A 22,429-nucleotide genomic window follows, 5' to 3' on the forward strand; every position below is an offset into this window, starting at 1 on the left:
CTTTTTTCTCTCTTTCGTTCGTTACTTCAGTGGTTTTAAAAGAAAGCAGGTTTAAAGAGGCACTGAATACTTGAAGTTGGCCTATACCTGTGAGCTAACACACGCCAGTGATTAAGGTATTCTTTGCCACCAGAAGGGCAACTATAAAACGCTGTAAAGATGCTACAAAATACCAGCAAATAATATTTCATTCCCGACACCACCTGCCGTTTACGCGAACAAAATTAAGTGACATCAGACATATTTTTTTTTTGTTGTCAACCCTGAAACAATATTAAACAGCCATTAATTTGCAGACAAGGATCGTGGATTCATTTCACTATAGTTATTTTTATTTAATTTCCTGAGCAATTAATTCGTATTTTGTCATTTATCAAAACGAAAGTATCTTCCAAAAGAATATAAGTTTGCAAAGAACACGAATAGAGCGGCATCGTCTACGGCGTATTTACCGTCGAGAGTACGAGTTGCAGTTAATTAAGACGACTTAGCCCTTAAATTATGGATGTTTCTTCTTCCTCACTCATCTTGAAGCTAAGTTTGACGTCATGGACATTAATCGGCCGGAGAAATCGCAAACGAAACTTGTAGAACTTCGAACGAATTCTACGTAGTAATCGAAATTTCTAAGCAATGTTTTACGTGCCATTTAAAGAAATACAACATTGAAACCTGACTTTGATAACAGGAGTGCTTTGCAAATTCGCTAAATGAATTAAATTACTTAAACCATCGTTCATTTCTCCAACGCGCCGTTCCGTACAGCCAGATGAATAGCTTAGTAAGCTTACAGGTATGTAGTTGTTAATGATGAGCCAAGCAACACTCGAAAATCACCGATTCGAGAGCCGTATCGCACCTTTGGCGAAGATAAGTGGCATGCCCAAACCCTCGTCATTACACGGCGCCAGCACCTGCTCGCCGCCCACGGCCAGTCGGGCCAGCAGCTCGATGCCCAGGCAGGTGCCCCACAGTGGGAAGTGCGTGCCGTTCCGGTTGGCCTGCGGGATGACGAAGCACGAACACACCACCGCCGTTCTAACGCGTAGCAGAGAGCAAATGCGCGATAACTGAGAAAAATTTTGTGAAATTATATTCGCGGAACAAAATTTCTCTGCGCTCGGCCTGGCAAAAAAAGGTGAACTAAGTATTCATCATCATCAGCCGGACTATACCCATAGTAGAGCGAAAGCCTCTCCCATTTTCCTCCAACGAATTAACCCGGTCCTGTGCTAGCTGCGAACCCCTGAGAACTTCTTAACCTCATCCTATCACCTCATTTTCTACCACCCATTGCTACCATTTCTTTCATTTGAAATCCAAATGATTACTCTTAGAAATCATCGATTGTCCTCTCTTCGCACTACATGTCCTGCCCATGTCGATTTCTTCTTCTTAATTTCCACTAGAATTTTAGGAACTTGAGTTATTTCTCTGACTTACTCTGCTCGCTTCCTGTCTCATGATGTTACACCTACCATTTTTCCTTCCATAGCCCTCTGCGCTGCCTTCGACTTGAGTAGAACCCTTCCGTTAACCTCCATGTTTCAGCCGCATACGTGAGTACCGGTAGGATGCAACTGTTATGCACTTTCCTCTTGAGTGATACCGGTAAGCTGCTATAATAATGTGCGGGTACCTTCCAAATGCGCTCCATCCCAATCTTATTCTCCTCGTTATTACTACTTGTCCTAAGTAGACAGATTCGCCTACCGCTTCAAACGCTTCGCTACCTATTTTAAACTGTTGTTACTTTCCCATACTGTTCAACAAACCCTAGTCTTCTACATATTATATTTAGGCCTATCTTTCTGTTTATCCTGTCTACATAATTAATCATTAGTTGCAATTGGCCCCTTGAGTTACTTAGCAAGACAATGTCATTGGCGAATCGTAGATCACTGATATATTCTCCATCGACCCTGATGCCTAACTGCTCCCATTCTATGTCTTTGAATACACCCTCTAAGCAAGCTGTAAACAGCACTGAGGAGGTTGCGTCTCCTTGCCTAAGACCTTTCTTATATAGGATTGTATCACTTTCTTCTTGCATCTATGGTTGCTGTGCAGCCACTATAGCATCTTCCAGTACTTTCACATATGAATCACCTACACCCTCTCGCAATGCCTGCATGCCTGCTGAGGTTTCGACAGCGTCAATTGTTTTCCCTGTAGCCAATGAATGCTATGTATAGGGGCTGGTTATATTCCGAGCACTTTTCTATGACCTGGTTGATAGTATGGATATGATCGATCGAGTGCGAACGACCTGGCTGCGGAAAAAGCCTGGTCGATGTGCGCGTGCGAAAGAAATACAGTCACACACACACACACACACACACACACACACACACACACACACACACACACACACACACACACACACACACACACACACACACACACACACACACACACACACACACACACACACACACACACACACACACACACACACACACACACACACACACACACACACACACACACACACACACACCAACACGAATAGCAGCAGGTGCACAGTCCATCGTTCAACAGTGACGTCGACCGAGCCAACTCGACGAAGAGACAACGGCGGCCAACAGCGAGCACCGTAATGGCGGCTCTCAGGCAACCGATAAGCAGGCCATGAGGTTGGGGGCCCCATGGCCCTTTGCTTTGCCAAAGGACTCCATGGTGTCTACTCGGCGGTTTGCGAGACGTCCATGAAGAAGTCGTCATCCATCGCCGTTTTGGACCTCTTTTTCAGCGCTGATGAGGCCGCTACCATATCTCCGCCGTCAGACGAGGAATGGTGACGCTTTGCTTCTACGACGTTCGCTGTTTAGGCGCCTTCCGCAGAACTGTTCGCGAAGTCCGTGCCTTTCTGTGAATGGTAAATATTCGCAAAATGAAAAAGCGGTGTTAAAAGCCTATTTCTAACCCTTCAGGCGAAGCTTAAGCACCAGGATATATTTTTGTAATAGCTGCATTAACCCATATCTATCCTTTACAAATGTACACGTACTCTCACGTTGTTGTTTTTTGTTGTTTTTTTTTTTCGAGCTAGCGTGCCGATGACAAGTTTCTAGTACAGCCGGCTGCGTTACTGGAATCTGTCTGCACCGTTTTGTGGGCTTCTACTGTCACGGGATAAGCAAAGTCGTTCGCTGCAAATTATGTCGATAATTAAAGCACCCCATACAGCGTTTACAAAGTGTGGAGCTACCGCTCATTATGCGCTCTATGTCGTGAAACCTCACGTTGCAGCTTGCAAGTTGGTGCACAGGTATTACGCACTCGCTGCCGGCTTGAGCGGCGTCGACATCGACGTCAGCGTAACAGGTGGGGGTAAAAATTTCCTCCTCCATTTTTTCTAGTCTTCTTCTAAACCGCCGCCCCCCCCCCTCCCCTTAGCTTCGTCCCATTGCTGGTCGGTCTCTTGTGAGTACCTGACGCAGGCGCGGTGGAAGCAGTCGGACAAACGTATGACTCCTGCTCACAGAGAGATTTAGCATACCGTGATCCGCGATCCGCCACCGTGGCACTCTACCGCTCGTGGGCGGGGCGTTCAAGCTGATTGGTTCCGAAGCGCCAGGTCAATGTGCCGGCATCAAGTATGTGGCGCCATCTATCGGCATCAAAGTGATCTGGGCATGCGCAATGGAACGCGCGGTGGCGGTCCACGGTAGCGGATCGCGGATCACGGTGTGCTAAATCTCTCTAATATCTAGAATAGCAGCTTGGGCATGTTGGTTATGCATCTTGAGGATAACAGCGCGGAACACAGGACGGGAGCACAAGATTAGAGGACGACACAACGAGCGCTGACTTTCAACAACGTTTATTTTGGAACACCCTCAGCTTCTTATACCCTAACGCCACAGACGCGTACAGATGACTTGCACATATTAGCAAAGTTAAAAAAACAAAAGAAAAACATAATAATTATCTAATAATATTATGTTTTTCTTTTGTTTTTTTAACTTTGCTAATATGTGCAAGTCATCTGTACGCGTCTGTGGCGTTAGGGTATAAGAAGCTGAGGGTGTTCCAAAATAAACGTTGTTGAAAGTCAGCGCTCGTTGTGTCGTCCTCTAATCTTGTGCTCCCGTCCTGTGTTCCGCGCTGTTATCCTCAAGGTCTCTAATATCGTTTACACCAAGTGTTCCCACGTCCGTATGCACCCGGTGGAAAGATCTTTCGACCTTCGGCTAGTGTTAGCTTCTTGGTTCGTTAGCAATTCTTACCTCTATGGCCAGTTTGTAGAGAACGGTGGCCGCCCTGCCATAGCTGGAGTTGATTGCGTCGACGCCGCCTCCAGGAAACAGGACCCTGTGCCCCGCGCGTACGCAGCATATGACGACACATGCAACATCAGCCACAGTCACTCCTAAACACTCAAAGGAACATGTTGGACGTGGCTGCGCTCAAAGGATGTGGTAAAGCAACGCGGTCGGAATGACCGATCGATGGGAGCGCGCTCTCACGTGCGGTGTTGTAAGGAGTTGCGGGGAAATGCGCACAGCACAGATGTCGAACTTTTGTTCTGCAACAGGAGTCTCAAACAAGCGGGCCGCGTGCAGCCCGCAGAGTTCTGTGACGCGGCCCGCAAACTCCAAAAACTTCAGCCTTTGGTCCGAAAGCACGGAAGAGCTTCACGAGTGAGCTTTACCGTCAGACTTGTTCTCCGACAAAAATAAACCACAGGACCCCGCCCTCAGACTGTATACGCGTTACCGGTAGAGATGAAAAAGGTACCGCCTCTTAATGCCCGTGAACTCCGGAAGGACGTCAATCTGCTTTCCAGAGTGAGGTGCCGGACAATTAGCCCTCATTGTCATGATGTATTTGATTCTTTCAAGGATAAATGATTGATAAACCTCGGTGTCTTTCAGTAGCATCTCTCTACAAGTCATCCTGAAGTGGCAACCATCCGGCGTTTAAGCAGTAAAGAGTATGTGCCGCTTCTTTCCACGAAGTGCGGGAGAATGTGTGCAGGAAATGAGACGTGTTGATTTATTTTTTATCTATTTTATTGTTATTTGTTGTTGTTTTGTTTGTTATGATTTTATTTATCGTTTGTAATGTTCTTTTTCCTATTTTCTTATTTTATTTCTTTACGTCTTCCTATCCTACAATGTAAAGCGCGTCGCGGGCTTTCTTAGGCATACCTATAAGCGCGGTTAGGGCTAGGGCAGGTTAGAGCAGATATTCACCGGGACTGGCCTGACCTCGAATTTAGCCTAGATCCGGCCCATGGAGGGCTAGCCCAATTCTTTTTTTTTTCCAAGCTCAGGTTGAGCATGATAGTGCAAGCTCCATATCACAGTCTCCGAAGAGTTCAGCTTATACAACACTTGAGGACCACCAGCAATTTCCTTTATCTTGAATTTAGGCCGGTGTTCAAGGTGATAGTTGTTATCAGACTTTACTGTGTACATTATAACCACTTACGTCATATATCACCTAAGATCAACCCATCCACCGCTTCACCTTCAATGAGCCAGAGGTCACAGTGCGGCTATAAAGCTTAACCATGATACCACGTATGGTGCACCACCACTTAACCTTGACGGCAGATACAGCATATCACGTGTTCCCTTTTCTAGTTGACGGCCTCCTCGACTCCATAGTCTCAATAATCCAATCGCCGCGAAACCATTCCTGTCCATGTCTAAACCTAAGCCAAACTAAAGCAAAACCAAGCTTTCGCTTCGCCTAACTAGATTTAACGCAGCCATTTTTGTAGGAAATACGGCCTTGGCACCGCTATGACTATGATAGCATGCACGAGGTTAGCTGGTAGCAAATATGAGACGCCGAAGCACGTAGGAATATATTGTTACAAGGAATATTTAGTATTAATCACTAGCCATGCGCCTTTACTAAGCATCTACCCTCTCTGCTGACGTAGTCTGATCGCCATGTTCACTCACCCATTCACGGAGTTGAAAGTCTTGACGTAGTAGTCTTCTTCGCGGTCTACACTGAAACAATCGAAAAAGAAAATCATTTCAGCTACTTCAAGCACTCCCGAAAGGAACACTGTAAGCGCGCGGTTGTAAACCCCGTCCAGGTTTACGCGCAATATTTAAGACCGGCCAGGGCCCCGCCGGGGTGGCGCAGTGGTTACGGCGCTCGACTACTGTTCCCAAGGACGCGGGATCGAATCCCGGCCTCGGCGGCCGCTTTTCCATGGAGGCGAAAAGCAAGGCGCCCGTGTGCTGTGCGATGTCAGTGCACGTTAAAGAACCCCAGGTGGTCGAAATTTCCGGAGTTCTCCACTACGGCGTCTCTCATAGCCTGAGTTGCTTTGGGACGTTAAACCCCACAAACCAAACCAAACCTAGGACCGGCCAGGACGACATCATATGCACAAAAGTAAAACATTGAACTATGTCGATACAAATGCATCATGCTTAGAAAGCACTTGAAAAGAAGAACATTGCACTGCGAAACAAGAACAAAATCAGAGGACAATGCTGAGTTCATAACGCTAATTATCCAGCGTTAATTGGCTTGTGATCGAGAGAAGATGCAGGAATGTTAGAGTTCATAAATTAGACCATCTGCCTCGCATCTGGCAGGCACAGAGTCCTGCGCCAAAGGTGCTATTTCACACGTGCGTGACCGTCGCTGTGCTTGCGTGTAACGTCAGCAGCGCGAAAACAGCGGTGGCCTAGGGGTTAAAGATTTTTCACGTGTGCGAATATTTTGAGGCTTGAACATGATAGCACTAACGGTCCCTTTCTTCGGAGAGCATGGCTTTGGCGTTGTCAGCGTCGGCGCTGTGAACGAAAAATTTCGGGCACGCATATCTGATAGGCAGTAGTTTGTAGATAATGTGTCCAGGTATACTGACGGGTTGTGTCATGTCCCGAGACTACATGGCATGACCGAACTTGCAGAAGCTACCAATTCAAGTAGTTCTTTTCAAATGGGAGGGAGTGGGGGTGAGACAAGAATCCTGCATTCCAAGACCCTTGGATATCAGTTCAGACACGCTGCTCCTAATCCTCGCAGGCACGTTCATACGTATTGGTTAAAGTTGCTCTCTATATCTGAAGCTAGTTGTCGTTCGCAATATAGTGCCTTGTGCCTAATTAGCACTTGCTAATTATTAAGTATTAATTAGTTATACGGTACCATATTAGTGTTTACTAATTAATAATAATATGGTAGCGTATTATTACTTGGTAGTTAAGTAAGTACTAATTATTAATTACTACGTACGTGATTGATATTAGAGATACACATTCCGGAATCGGTGACTCATCATTGTCAGCCAGCCGAACTGTACCCACGGCAGGGCGAAGGCTTCCCATATTCCTCCAATTAAACCGGTCCTGTGCTAGCTGCATCCACTTGACCCCTGCGAACTTCTTAACCACATCAACCCACCTTATTTATTTTATTTTCTGCCGCCCCCTGCTACGCTTTTCTTCCCTTGGATTCCGATTGGTCACTCTTAGAGACCATCGGTTATCCCCTCTTCCCACTACATGTCCTGCTTTGAACCATGTTTCCTTCTTGAGTAAGAAATGGTAAATTTTGAAACAAAAAGAAAATTATGTATACATGCTTAGAATAAGGTCTATTTATTTGCTAAAAAACATGAACATTAGTAATGCCTTTAGCGTTCTAAGATCATTCATAAATAAGCGTATCTCGTGACTCGCATATCCAACGGATGTGATATGCTCAAATTAGTTTCAACAGTAAACCCGGCTGCTTGTATGTTGCTGGTGTCATCTGGATCACTACCTTATCGTTTCCGTGCATTTCAGTCACAGTTGCAGTACCACGATGCTTTGCTGACCAGCAGAGTAATGACTCTGTTGAAGCCACGACCAATTCATGAGTACCTCATCACGGATAATAGCCATTTCGTTTGTCAAAAATGTCCATAATGACTCATTTTTCTAGTATCTCCTCTACATTACCTTCACTTGAATGTAATTTTAGTCGAGCAAAGCCCCGCTAAGCAGATATCGAGAAGCTTGAACCGAGGCAGTGCCAGTCTGGCTTTGTAGCCCTGGATGATCTAGAAGAGATACAGCTCCCTTGATTCTTTTCTGCAGTGGGTGCTGTTCATCGTCTCTACTATGTACCGAGTCACTTGCTTCAGTTGGTGACTCCGCTAATAAACAATCCTAATGCTTCGTATTTCTTTCATTTCCCGATGGCTAGCCTAAATCTCCTACATGATAACATATGCCGTGCCAAACGCGCCGCGTTGGAAAAACCACTCTCAGTGTTGCAATGCTTGCCTACTGCTGGCTTTTTCCACCAGCTGTCCTACGCACAGAAATTGATTCAATACATAAAACCACGGGCCAACGTTTCGCAAAGTTTGCAACAATATACCGCTCTAATCAACCCTCACGAGAGTTTACGCTATTTCTTTTGTTTCTTTGTGAAAGTATACATGACAAAGCTTTTACCTGGATGTCTTAAAGTTTATTAGACGACAGCTCAATTATATCTCGTGTATAATTATTGCATAGCCTTCCGTCGCCAGGAAGAAGCCTTGCATTCGAATAAAGCTTAGAGCAAGTCTTTTTGGATTTTTGTGCCGCATTCGTCACGCGACGCTACAAAGTATCTCAGAGCCGATGTAGGTTCGAGAAGTTAGGTCCCATAAAAACCCCAGAGGCGATGACAGTTGTAAACTCGTGAGTAATTGCGCGCCCCCTTTCATAGTTAAAGCCTTTTCCGCTATTTAATCTTTCCTAGCCCCTTTTATAGCGTAGGAGTTTGAGCGAAATTGTAGCGAAGTGAGCGGCTCCTGACGTCGTCGGCGCTGCTACGAGCAACAAGTGTCCACGGTATGCTACAGTGTTAACCAACTGTCCGAGAGCATGCTGACTACAGCTGTTCGTGTTGACACGGCATGACAGGATCGTCAACACGACACAAAGATGTTTGCGGACGCAGTTGACCAGCTGTTTCAGCAATGTGACTCCGTCATGAGAGCATGCTGGAGTAATGCTGAAAACAGAGCAGATGACGCGCCTATACCTGTTGACGGCACGAGTTTGGTGCACGTGACATTTCAATGCTATGCCTTCTGTTTTTTGACGTCGAGTAAAAACTTGCAGCTACGAACCGCGGTCGAAACTGCTGCGTATTAATACTACAATAATAAATTGTGTGATGCGATTTCGTGCTTTTAACACCGTGCTCAGGGGTCCCAGAGTCGCTATGCACTGTTTACAAAACAAAAGTACAACACAAAATTTTGGTGCCCCTGCCCCTTTAATTCCTATGCTTAAGTATAGCTTGATTATATCGCTTAGATAAGTCACTAACTGAAACAGACAAATTAAGTGAAACGATGCGTAACGATGTGCTTCCACATGTGAGGCCTGTATACCTAGAAATGGTTATGGTTAAACCAGTGTCATTGTTTCGCTCATAATGCCGCCGACATTTCTGTTGGATTACTGAAGAACGGAGACTTTAACGCTGTTGAGTTAGAATATGGTGTCTGCGATGACGTGAGGGGAAAGAAATTGTAGTTGCATTTCGGTTTCGACGACTTCAGGGCACCTTCTGACCAGAGAGCTGATGTTTATCGCATCTTTTCGTATTACCTATTGTCATCAGGCTTATCGCTAGCTGTTCTTACAATATAGGGACGACTCTGGCGCCGGCCTGTTCGATGAATTTCACGTACGAAGCGGAGATGTACGTCTGGTTGGACATAGGGGGAGGTAAAAGGTCATTCACCTTCTGGGCCAGGATACCTGCGATGACATGAAGCAGAATGCATTTGAAGCAGAAATCATTGCCAGACAAGAATCTCAGCGACCGTCTACAGCCGTGCGCTTCCACGAATGGCTAACTGGCAAGAGACACGTATACTCAACACGTAGCCAAATACTCCGCAGCACATCATTTTTGAGCCTGGCTCCCGTACAAGTCTTTTCTAGGAACCTGTTCCGGTACAATAAAAGGATCTTATTTTGGACCATTTCTGCTGAAGAGAGCTTCAAGGAACCTGCTATCTCATAGATGAGCCGAAGGTCGGAGAATCGATTGCGGTGACGTGATTTTTTCTTTTCTCTAGAGGCGATGCTCTGAGGTGGTCGATATTTCCGGAGCCCTCCACTACGGCGTCTCTCGTAGCCTGAGTCGCCTTGGAGCGTTAAACCCCCTAAAACCTAGCTTTAATACACAAGTGCTATTAGATGTCGGTTTACTCCACAAAGTCAGAGAGCTGCCTCAAGTGAAATCGTCTTTAACTTAATTTGATTAATGTGCCTATTCGAATAGTTTAATTCGGACGATCGTGACAACCATGATGTTCAAGATGGCGCCGTCGTCTTGCACTAACCTTGCTCAATAACGAGGGTGTTCTTCAGCTTTTCCACCATCGACATTTGACTTTGCAGATGTACATACCTAATGACACTTCAGCTCCCATTTCTCTCATTTCAGTTCGGACAGTGCTGATTGCTCCCTTCACTCAGCCTTTCTTATCGACAAGCGTCTAAGTGTAACTTTTATTACCACAGCTGCCGATAACATTCACCGCTTTCCGGGCCTCTCTGACAATACCGGGCATATTCTGAAAGGTTCCCTGCCACCAGCATAGTAGTCGACACAGTTTCCTAAAAGGCATTCAGAGATTAACCTTGGCATTACATGCGGAATAGCCGAGCAATTATATTTCATTTTTTTCTGGCCGAAACGTTTAGCATTAGGATTTCTGTAAAAACTTAAACATGAAAAATATTTTGCATTCCATTGCATTCCCTGCGTATCCATATTGAGTAAGGAGTTAACGTAAACCATGAAGTCAAGATCCATGCACGATTCAATAAGTCATCCTTCTTACCATTAGGGTGTGCAAGAAACCGCTTCTTCATTTAAACTTCATCCACCTATTCGTAAGTATAAGCTGATACGTCATGCACAAATAACCTTTCAGCAAGGTGCCCCTTACTACAAAGGCTGCGACGGTACCTCCTCACAGAGAGCTTATGTCAGTGCTATCGCATGTAATAAAGCTAATGCCCGTACATGTCGCATTAACGTAATACTGAGAACAACTGCAACCACATTATGGTCTTAGCAAAGAAATCATTTGTACTGCTTTTTCTGGCTACCTAAGGCATAAGCGTACACGAAAGAATTTATTAATCAGAAGGCTGTATTGAAAAGTGTTATGCTTATCTCCCTCCATCGATCAGCGACGTCAAGACTGAGGACTCCGTGATCACTGCTCGGAAGCGATTGCCTATACAGATATATTGTCGAGGCCAGATATATAGAACACGAGAAAACTCGCTAAATAGTTCGATATATCGCAAATTCTATATATGAAACGTGCCAAGAGATGACCTCCTCTGTAATACAGAAACGTCAACATGGTGTAACCAAGCTAGCGGCACCCTTCCTGCAGCGACATGCTGCACGCCGGCGAATCCGCCTTTTTCACAAAGCCACTCTGCGCCTGCGCGCCTCTTCCCTGGTTGAAAACAAACCAACAACACCAGCTGCGCATGCGCAGCTCTTGGCCACTGCGATCGGCGCAGCCGTAGCTCATCTCGGAGGCCATGTGTAGTTAATATTCGTGACAGGCGTATGCGATAGATGGCAGTAGCTGTCAAGAACACACACCTTCTTTTCACTGGTGCCAAGGACGTTTTCAACCAGTAGCAGACGAATTTTCAACCACTCCCAGAGGGAGCCACATTTTGTAAAAAAGGCAGATTGGGCGCCCACCGCTTGCCTCGGGCTTGGCGATCCGCGCGTCGTATAGCATGCGCCTAAGCGCGCCTAGCGTCACCTCACGGCAGGCGCCAAAGAGAGATGATGAAAACGTTTAATAATAATTAGAGCTTTCCTTGGAAGCTGTTGCGTGTTCTAAAAAGTGTTTGGTAGAGCCAGAACGGAGCATCAAAGACAACGCTGCACGCACCATTTGGCGCATGTGTCGTTGGGCTTAACATCAAAACTCTTGCGGACGGTGCTTTGGGAAGCGCCACCGCTCACCATAACAGATGTATTTGTGTTACTGGCACACAATAAATTCTGTAATAACTCGGTTAAAGTAGGGTGAAACTGATTTCTCCGTTTCCTTTTGCACCGATTATGGCCACGCGACAACCGCCGCAAGCCTTCAATCAGATATAGGCTGGCTTCATCGCACCAGAACCCGGTGCATTGAACTTTGAATTTCCCGCATGACAGCAGTGTCGCGCTGAAAATGAGCACGCCAAACAAAAGACCACTTTCAAGCGAATTCTGTGTTCACCTCGACAGGCGACTTTAAAGGTTTAGCGCTGTCGGGAGGCTCCGCACGCTAAAAATGATCGTATGGATGCCATATTAAGAGGACGGTGCCTTTCAGAGGAGCGGCGCGCCGTTTCATATATAAAATGTGCGCTTAGCGCGAGTTCGATATATGCGATTACAGCTGCTATACGTTTGCATGTGATTTTCAGGGGGATAACATGAGAGTTCGATATAAGCAATAATTCTATGTAGCCAGGTTCTATATATCGGGGTCGACTACAGCCTGGCCTCGCGGAACCGCACGTAAAACTTTTCTTGACGTCACCTTTATTGGTCCTGAAAATGGCCCAGCAGAGAAAACACCTGTGTTTTGTTTTATGCCCTCTTGTGGAACTATTTAGCGGCTCACTCGTTCATCCTGACTTGCCTTTAGAACGCCATATAGTGATACGGGAGCTCCCTTTAAGGGCCGGAAAGCAGCTTGCGCTTTAAAGTATCGAAAGGCGTGCTGCTAGGTTACAAACACCAACAAACACAAATATATTTAGAAACACATGGCAGCATTTAGGACTTACCGATTATTGGCCGGTGATTCTCAGAGGCGAAGGCCACCGCAATCGCCAGAGCAACGTACGCCACGATTAGCAATCGGTGCGAAGACATAATGCGCACGATGTTGACGGCGTCACTGCGACAGCAATAAAGATCGTGAAAAGGCCACCTTCGGCTGTTCTGTACGGTATACGCAAGCATAAACAACAGAAATCAAGATGAACATCGCCATCGCAAGTGTTACGAGCTCTGACTTGAATGCCTTGTTTGTTTGCTAATTTTTGTTTGTTTTTCGTCCCTATCGTATTCCCTACGTCCCATACAAAGCACACGCTCATCTCCATCTCTGCCGTCGAAAGTTATGCGCTTGTTTTCTTGGAGCTTTGAAAGTGCGCATAAAGGCATCAGCGTCAAACCCGTATACTTCAACGAACGTTGTGCTAAGCGATCTCCCTCCATTACGCGTGAAAGCGTCCCTCAATGATCTTAAGTGACGTATAGTGCACCGAACAAAGAGAAACACGCAGAAAGGAAACAAAGGAAACGTGAAGCATTTCAATTAATGTGGTTCCTTACACAGGCGTTAGGTGTCTATAGTAGGCTTCCCTCGACGAGCAGCGCAGCATGACCTGGGCTCCAGTCTTTACCCGACATCTGTATCGAATCCCTGCTTGCTTATCTAAGCACTCCTCTATAATTGCCATCGAAGTCACAGAGTGACGACGCTGATTTTTCCTTTATTGTGTGCCTATATGACAAAATTGGTCTGTACGAACAAACGCTCGCTGGCTAATAAATTCAGAGCTGCTTATTGCACGCTGCAGCGTGGGTGCTAAACAGCAGCCTATAGAGATTGAAAAACGGCCACGCCCATCAGTCGCAATCACACGTAGGTATTCACATATCATGCCAATCCCAGCGAGCCTAAGTCATGCTCATAAAAACATATGGGGTAGAATTCATATAGTTTATATCATACGGGGACATCGCGTGAGCGCTGGAAGATCACGCGGTGGCCCAGTGATGACATAACCCCTAATTACCATGACAGATGTTCAATGAAATTTATTCCGACGGTGGTAACCTCTTCGTTAATGCGATGCGACTGGAATTTGTTGCATTAAAATGAAAATCTCCAATGCCTCCTTCACCCTGAGCATATTAATTTTTGATCCAATAGCAGCGACTAAACCAGTGAGGCAGCGTCTTCATGCCGCCGTGCATGGTTAAAGGCGGCTGTTGATTACCTGATGTGGGCGTTAGACTTCAAAAATTACGACCTTAACTCAACCTCAAATAAAATTTGATTATCTAGAACACTCACCTTCAGTCTCATCATTTGAGGGGGAGGTGTCCTCAGGCGCCCTCATCTCACTTTTTCAGACAACGCTAAGACAATGCTAAGACGTCACTTAACCTGACTTCATTCGCATATTGTGAGGCTCAAATATGATATCTTTTCAAAATCAGAAATTTGGCTGAATAGATTATTAAAGATCAACTCTCGAAACTCCCGTGAGATAGATAATCAAAGATGATGACGGTACGTTTAAGCGACTTGTCGCAGTAATAACATTTTCATTATCATCGTAATCATCATATATCACTTATTATTAGCACTGATAACAAATGATATAAACAGGGCAGCGTTTGGTTAATAAATACTACAATGAGCCGATCAGCCAATTAAGGTTGCACGATGAGACTCTACAAAACAGGCAAGAATAACTTAAGCTAATGATGCATCACTGAGGCTGATCATCTGATAGTAGGTTTTCCAAATTAACCCATGCCCTTTTAGAAGAAAAGAGGGAAAAAACAATTAATGTATGCATGTAATATTGGTAACAAGAAAGTCGGAAGCTACATAACTGCCGTACTCCTTATATAGAAGACCATGCAGGGCCCATATTCCGAGTTTGCGTCGTTGTCGAAAGTGTCGCTATCTCCCTAACCTCGAGTCATCTGATTGGTCGAAACCCCGGAACATGATTTTGCCACCTCATCCTGTTCCGTAGTGGCAACACCCAGTTCCGGCGTTTCGACCAATCAGATGACTCGAGGTCACGTGAGATAGCGACACTTTGATAACGACGCAAACTCGGAATACGAGTCCAGGTGGATGCGTCCTGCACTGCGCAAAGTCTGAAGTGACATGACGATATGGAGCTATCGAAACTAGTAGTCCTCAACATCCGGTATGGCAAAGGGTTTTAACCCAAAATCAGCGGTCAACGCGAACTTGGGTGGTGCGGCATACCTCAGTAGAGACGACTCTCGAAGAAGGTGTGGAAATCGTAATACGCCTACACTTCACAACCAGACTTCTCTAGATAACGACCGCACTAAAGCTCACGCATGAGGTCGGTGTTGCAGTGACTGATCGCACGGGAAAATTTCGAGCTTTCGTAAGCCTAATTTTGCCTCATTCATCTCATTCCAAGTGGTCGACATCGACCTTTCGAGATCGAAACTGAACGTCTGAGGCTTCCCATATATGAATGACCTCAATGAACTACTGTCTTTATGACCTGTTCGATGAAAGTGTATCGTACACTCTTCAGATTTTCATTAATCTTGGTAAGCATCCAGAAATACGTTGATACGTTTGTGTGCTGTGACACGGGAAAGGAAAGGAAAGCCAGCAAAAATCGCTAGTCTACTAAGATATACAACATGAACTAGAGGGCTAGTTGCTCTGACATATTCAAGTGGTGCAGTGGTGTGTCTGTCCCATTCTCTTGTCTAGGCTCCGTGCCGTTGCGCTGCACCACTTAAAAACTACTAAGATATGCAGAGACAAGTAAACAGTTTCAGGAAGTCTCCAATCTTGTAATGGCAAGACTTCCACCGCTCCTTGCTGCCATTCCGTCCCTACATTATTCCTTGTATGCAGATATCTCCATCTAGGTAACGACAGGCTCTGTGGGTGAACAAGAATAAATTCTCCAACAAGATACCATCGGAGATTTCTTAACCACAGTGGGTATGTCTGCATCGCCGGAGAAGACTGAATACGTTGTAATTCTTAATGGTCCACACAGGCAGGCAGAATCAGTCCGAACATTATATACTTTATACATGCCTGACCAACTTTTCGACGCCAATCTACCATACGAATTCTAGGGGCGTATCTTGACCAAGACGGAAAGGGCACAACATGGGTCAGTAAAGTAAGGTCACAATGCAAGACATTCCTACGCCTCATTAGCAGAGTAACCAGTCTCCAGTGGGGTATGCAAAGGAGAAAGAGACCCGTCAGCTATTTACAGCCCTTCTCAACTCCCGCATCATGTATGGATACAATTTCAAAATCATTATAAGATGGCAGTCTGAAAACCTTGAAAAGCTCAACCGAGAAGCCTTCCGCATTGTCACGGGTCTGCCGAAATACACACCGCTCAAAGAGCTGTACGCGCACAGCGGCATGAACCTGCTCGCGGAGATTGCCGAACAGGCACATCTCGCCCAAAATGATCGGCTAAGCTGTACACCAGCTGGCCGGTACATCCCCGAGGAACTTCATATTGCTCCAAACAAAGAAGTTCGTCCTTCAAATGATTATGTGTATCCGCCTTGGGCCCCACCAATTTTGCTGACAGATGGCAGGCCATTGCCACGAAATATTGCCCCTCACCCTAGTGAAAAAAACCTATCATTCACAATAACCTCATACAGGTTTCTCATACTAAACTCATACAAAACTCGTACAAATCTCATATTATCTCATACAAATATCATTCAATTTATGAGAAATATATGAGAATATATGAAAGTTGTATGAGTTTAGTATCAGTTCTGTAGGAAAAGCCTGTATGAGGTTATTGTGACTCATACGGTTTTTTCGCTAGGGCACTGCGGCAACTTGGAGAGACGCATAAAGCCCCCGCTCCATGGGGCGCACGAGAGGCGCACGAGCAAGGCGCTTCGTGCCCAGTGCCGCACCCTGACAACGCTCGAAAAAGTACGCATCTCGATGAAGCGTCTCTGGCGCGCGCTCTCCTGTGTTGTTGCAAGACTTCGTAGGCTGAAACCGACCGAAACAGTACGACTGCTACTTTAAGCTTGTCCCGGAGCGACTTCCATCGCCTTTGCACACGCTCAACGCTGTCTGCGCGATTGCAGCACGAGGATTTTTAAGCACATTTCACTTATTCAATGCTTGCCGTAAAGAATGCGCTTACCTGCGCGCTGTGCTCCCGGCAGCACGTCAGACGCCACTTGTCCCCATATAGCTTCTTTAACTTATTTGGAATGTGAAGAATTGGGGGGCACAGCCCCAGACGGCGCGCACCGATGCCAAAAAAAAAAAAAAAAAAGAAGCAGAGAGAGATCGCCGAGACGGCGCGAAAGGTATCCTCTGATTGGTGCACGCCAGCCAATAGCCGGCGGGTTTTCTCCTCTGATTGGTGAACGCCAGCCAATAACCGGCGAGTCTCCTCGAGCCAGCGCGAGCGCGCAGCGAGCGCCGCGGAAGTATCTGACATGGACAGATATCTGCGCCGCGGCGCTTCAGCTCGCGCCTGACACGTCACGCATGCGCAGACAGGCTCCAGCGTACGTTCGTGCGTGTAGGCGGGCTCTCGGACGCCCCATGGAGCGGGAGCTCAGCGTAGCGAACAAGCCAACGGCTACTACCACAATAATATATACTGATATGGCACAAAAAATACTTCCAACAACCATATGCCAATAGCAGCGACACTGATGTTCCCAAGTATATCCGGACGGTGGCGTGAGTCGATGTCATCCATCTTGTGGTGAATAGATCCACACTGCCCATCGTCGATGACGTCGACACTGTGGAAGTAGAGCTTGCAGTCCTTTTAAAAGCAGAGCAGTGGGTCCTACAAACCTTTACAAAATATGATTCCAAGCACAGACTTTATCTCTTTCTTCACGGACTCGTCTCGAGCGTATGAAGTGTGCAGACAAGTGACCTCGAATCCGTCAACATACCCTAAAATAACCGGTGATTTATTAGAAACATTTGACGACCTCAATCTCAAGCTAAACATTACAGCGACGATTTCTTGGGTGCCTGCACGCGCAGGCATTGAAGACAACGAGTGGGCCAACATCGAGGCACGAGCAGCAGCACGCAAAATATCCGCGCCGAACGCCCTTTCCACCATAGCGGGTACCAAAACCTGTTCTTTGGAACCCTCGACCTTCAAAGCAATCGCGAAATGAAGAACGGGCCGAGGAACAGGCGTGCCCCATTCCCCCTATGCCGGAGGAGTTATCGAGGGCCACGCAGAAATTAGTCCGCAGCCTCGTCGCTAACCCTATCATTGAGACAAAACATTATTTCACAACGACCCCGACGAAGGGATGTGCCGTCACTGCCGACGTCCAGCGACCGCTGCCCATATAGTATGGGACTGTGAAGCGTATCCCGACATTCGAATCGGGGCTCTCGTCGATATTCCAACTGCCATCCGCCCGGCCAGCTACATCGACTGGGCCCTTCCGCTGTCTCTCGACAACGCGGCCGTCGCTATGCTCTGGGCAAAGCTTGGAGAATTTGTTGGCTTAGGCTCCAGGGCCAAGCTTTACGGCAGAGACAATCGAATCAGCACCCTCCTCGCCCGCCGTGATTGTGGTGGGGCCAGATACCCGCACAGATGCCAACAGCAAAAGTGCACTACAGGGCTGTCATTAAACGTGTTTCAATCAATCATGAAGTTGGCTTACCAAAAAAAAACGGTGTGCTTCTGAAAAAGGCGTCAGCCCAAAAGCCTAAACCATCTTAAGTCATCTCCCAATAAAATTGCTGCCGCTACGTAAGCGGACTTTACTGATGACCTTTCGCTGCTTCCTGGCCACAGCTCACTCTTGGCATCAGCGACTGTCATGACATAACAATGTAATATTTGAAAAGAAAATGGGCAGGAGCACTTACGTCAGGAACAGCTTGAGCAGGTGAACGGAACTACGTGACGCTGGCCTGTATACTTGCCAAGGTATCGGCCAGTCAGATAAACTTATCTGATTTCACGGGGTCCGCCACACAGATTGAACTATACCTATCAGCCCTGGCTTGTTTCTCTACATATTGTGTTCTAATACGCAATCAGAAGTGATAAGAACGTCTTTGCTTGTTATGTTTTTGCAGAGCCGTACCTTATCATAAGGTTGATACGTCCTGTATGTGGCAGAGCGATAGAGCGTGGAACAATCGGGAGTCCCAATGTGAACAACTCACTGAGAGTCTGTATTAAGAAAATAACAGCTTTAGCTCCGTTTAGTTCGACGCTTTTATAATAATATCACAAGGTAAGTTAAATTTGTAATAAAGGCGAAATTGCTCATAACTATCCACCCAAGCTCAGATAAACGGCTACAAAGAAAAGCTGCACGATTTCCAAGATGGCAGACATTTTAAGTTTGGTGCTATGTGCGTAATTTGCGGTTGGCCCAAACCAATAGGACAAACTGCAAACTCTTGTTATGCGTATTCAGTGCACCTGCAGCAAAGAATAATAATAATAATAATAAAATGCTGTTTTCAGAACCGATGCTTACGTACGCCTGTTTATCCGCAATTTTTTTTTTTTTTTTCGCGTGCATCGGGGCAGTATTTTAACGCTTGAAGTAAATATGCGATAGATGTTTACAAGCAACATAATGCGCAGTGCATAAGGAGGAAGCTAGCAGCTACTGACACGCAGAAAACCCTATAGTATGCTTATGTGGATGAATGTGAAGTAATAAATACAAAATTGATTAGAAAGTAGAGAAAAAAAGCAACCATATGCCGCCAGTTGGAAACGAACCCACAACCTTCGAATTTCGCATCCGGTGATCTGCGTCTGAGCTATGGCGACGTTTTTTCTTTATTTCCTATTAGCAATAAAAATACAGTGGGGGCTAAAGTCTCAAGAAGTTTAGTCTATCTAGCAAAAAGTAAGGCTTCACAGAGTTTCAAAAACGCTTCAGGTTTGCCAGCTCGGTCAGAACCAGCATACAGTCAAGTTTCTCACTTTGGGCATTATAGATGGCGTTCAGGTAGCTACACAGATATGGCGACGGGCCTTCAGTCGTCTACATCCTTGGGTATTTATGCTACATGTAACCTATCCTTGAGAGTGTTCACCAGCGCCATTCCTCTCCGTAGCGGTGGACATATAACATTTTGTGTTACTACGAGTATCATGTATAACATGATCTAATGTGAATTGGAGAGCTGTGTGATAAACCTCTTATGCTACCGATGACGTCAGGCTAATCAGCAAACAGATGCAGAAAAATGAGCGGCTTTATTATGAGATAGATAACAATTAAGGGAGCCAACCAGCACTGACGCAAATGAAAGGATACGAATTTTGTTGTTTTTTAATGTTAAGTAATTAATATGATAATAATAAGCGTGGAAAAATTGATTAGAAAGTAGAAGAAAAACAACAACATGCAGCCGGTGGGATAAGAACCCACGACCTCCGAATTTTGCATCTGGTGATTTACTACTGAGGTGCAGCTATGCAGAGCAGCTCTTCAATCAACTCCCCACACCCCCTCGTTTTTTCTCCTTGGCGTCAGTGACTTTTGCCTCCCACCGTATGTATATCATGAGGAGCTCCTCACGTCTTTCTGTCTGCTGATTCGCCTGACGAGGGCTTCGATTCTGGGAAACTTGACATCATCGGTATCATAAGGGGATTATCGCACAGGTATTCCCCTTGAGATTACTTTACCCGTGACATGCAGGCACAGACTGTGCGCGAAAATTACGACAGACAATTTCAAAAACTATCCAGCTATAATACTGTAGTCAGAAAGCATATAAGGAATTCATAGTTGTCGGCTTGAAAGGCAGACATTCCCGAAGCCCGCTAAGGGTCTTAGTAAATCAGAAGAGTGCCACCTTCGAAGGTTGCAAACTATGTCATTTAATAATCCAGCAACACTTCACGCCATTAAGCCCGAATCCTTTTCGGCGCAGTGCAAATTTTGTGGCCAGAAGGCAAACTTATACCATATGGTATGGGCTTGTCAACAAAATACCAGTATTGACATAATAAATCAGCCAACGTGGGAAGGCTGGGAGGCGGCCCTGCCCAGCTCGGACCTCGAGGGACACCGAGCCCTCGTCGAAAGAGCACGGGCAGCGGCTTTTACCAACGGAGTCCCAGACTAGGGACCCGACCAGCCTTCCCTTAATCTAAGCCAATGTTCATCATCATTGGCTTTTTCATTTTAATCTGTTTTGTGTAACTGTAATTCTCCCATTAGCAGGAAACTGAAAGAGTAATGAGGGGCTCTTTATGAAACACAAACATTACATAACACGACACATAACGAGCCCTTCATTTCGATTTCAATTTCCCGCTAATAGTTACGAGGGTCTCAGTTCTGGCAGTCTTGAAGTCATAGGTAGCGTAAGAAGGTTCTCGCATAGCTTCCGCCCTGCCTGTCGATTAAGTTCCACGCGACGCCCGCGGCAGCACAGGAAGTGCCACGTCCACCGCTATGGATGAGGGTGGCGCTGGTGAACACTCTCAGGTCTCTCAGGGTTCAGTAACAGGCAAATTTAATACCCAAGAAAGTGGATGGTTGGACAGCTGTCGATGTAGCTCAGTTGATAAGAGCACCGGACACGATATTCGGAGGTAATGGGTTCGGTTCCTACCATCGGTGCGTTGTTCTTTTTCTACTTTGTACTTAATTATATTTTATCTGTCTTTCCTTCTACTTTGTACATGATCATTGAAATTTCATTTAGTGGCACATATGCTATTTGAGCTCTGCACCGGTCAAATGTTTGTGCCAACAGAGAATCCTGGGAGCAGGCTTTGGGGAATCGTATGAATGTCCTCCTCGACGCGTTCGGCAGACGTCCGTAGGACATGCGCATGAGACAGAAATGATAGTCCGACGGATGCCCATTTTAAATAAGTCAAACTTTAACGGATATTTCTTTCATCTGAACCTCGCGAAAAAGACGTCCATTGCACCTAATTGGCGGTCTATACAGTTACTGTCACTAGCAGCTGTTGGGTGCAGCTCATCAAGACCCAAAGTGTTCGCACCATCCAGGAATACGGCAAACAGCAAGCGATATCATCTTATTTGACATTTTTGAAACTACAAAAGCATGCAAATAGATAGCAGAAGGCTTTCCCTTGAGAGCTATTTGATTATATCAGCTGTGAAAATTGTTGGGGTTGTAGGAAAAGGAAGACGGTGGGCCTCCAGGCCGTCGAACGTCCTTGGGGCTTGGTAACCCCAATGGCCCCACGCACGATCCGGAGTCCGTCTTCCGGCCGTTGCTTCAAAGAGCTGCCTCCAACCGCTCCTGTCGCTCATCAGCTGCCTCAAAAAGGGGAGTAGGCTTTGTTGGAGCAATCCTAATATATGCGAATATAGTCTGTCGGCGGACTATAACAGATATGAAAATGGAGCGAAGCTTCACCTGAATGAATTAAGAACTTAATATGATGGCACTGCAAAATTCTCGTCTGTAGTCGGCACCAAACGACTTGCTCGGCCTGGAACAGGCATTTGTGAGGTGGCGAACAGCTCAAACTGGAATTCTGTTTGTGTTAAGTAATTTCGTGGTAAACGAGTAGACATTCCCGCGTGCTGCGAAATGAAGACAGTCCGTCTACTGTCCAGTTGGCGAGTGTCCGGGCATAGTCATGGG

The 22,429-nt window shown here is 46.0% G+C and overlaps 1 protein-coding gene across 1 annotated transcript; it reads right to left on the reverse strand.

Annotated features, from left to right (window-relative positions):
* Window positions 1–833: 833 nt before the first annotated feature.
* Window positions 834–14,153, reverse strand: LOC146189805 (gamma-glutamyl hydrolase-like). The gene is made up of 5 exons (XM_084605350.1): window positions 14,108–14,153; window positions 9,617–9,734; window positions 5,922–5,972; window positions 4,233–4,317; window positions 834–1,001 (listed from the first exon to the last, which is right to left on the reverse strand). Exons 1-5 carry the CDS (start codon window positions 14,151–14,153, stop codon window positions 834–836), a joined length of 468 nt encoding a protein of 155 aa, XP_084461476.1.
* Between the last annotated feature and the right edge of the window lie 8,276 nt (window positions 14,154–22,429).

Source organism: Amblyomma maculatum, chromosome 5 (genome assembly GCF_055883805.1).
Source record: "Amblyomma maculatum isolate TAMU_Amacu chromosome 5, ASM5588380v1, whole genome shotgun sequence".
Taxonomy (NCBI): domain Eukaryota; kingdom Metazoa; phylum Arthropoda; class Arachnida; order Ixodida; family Ixodidae; genus Amblyomma; species Amblyomma maculatum.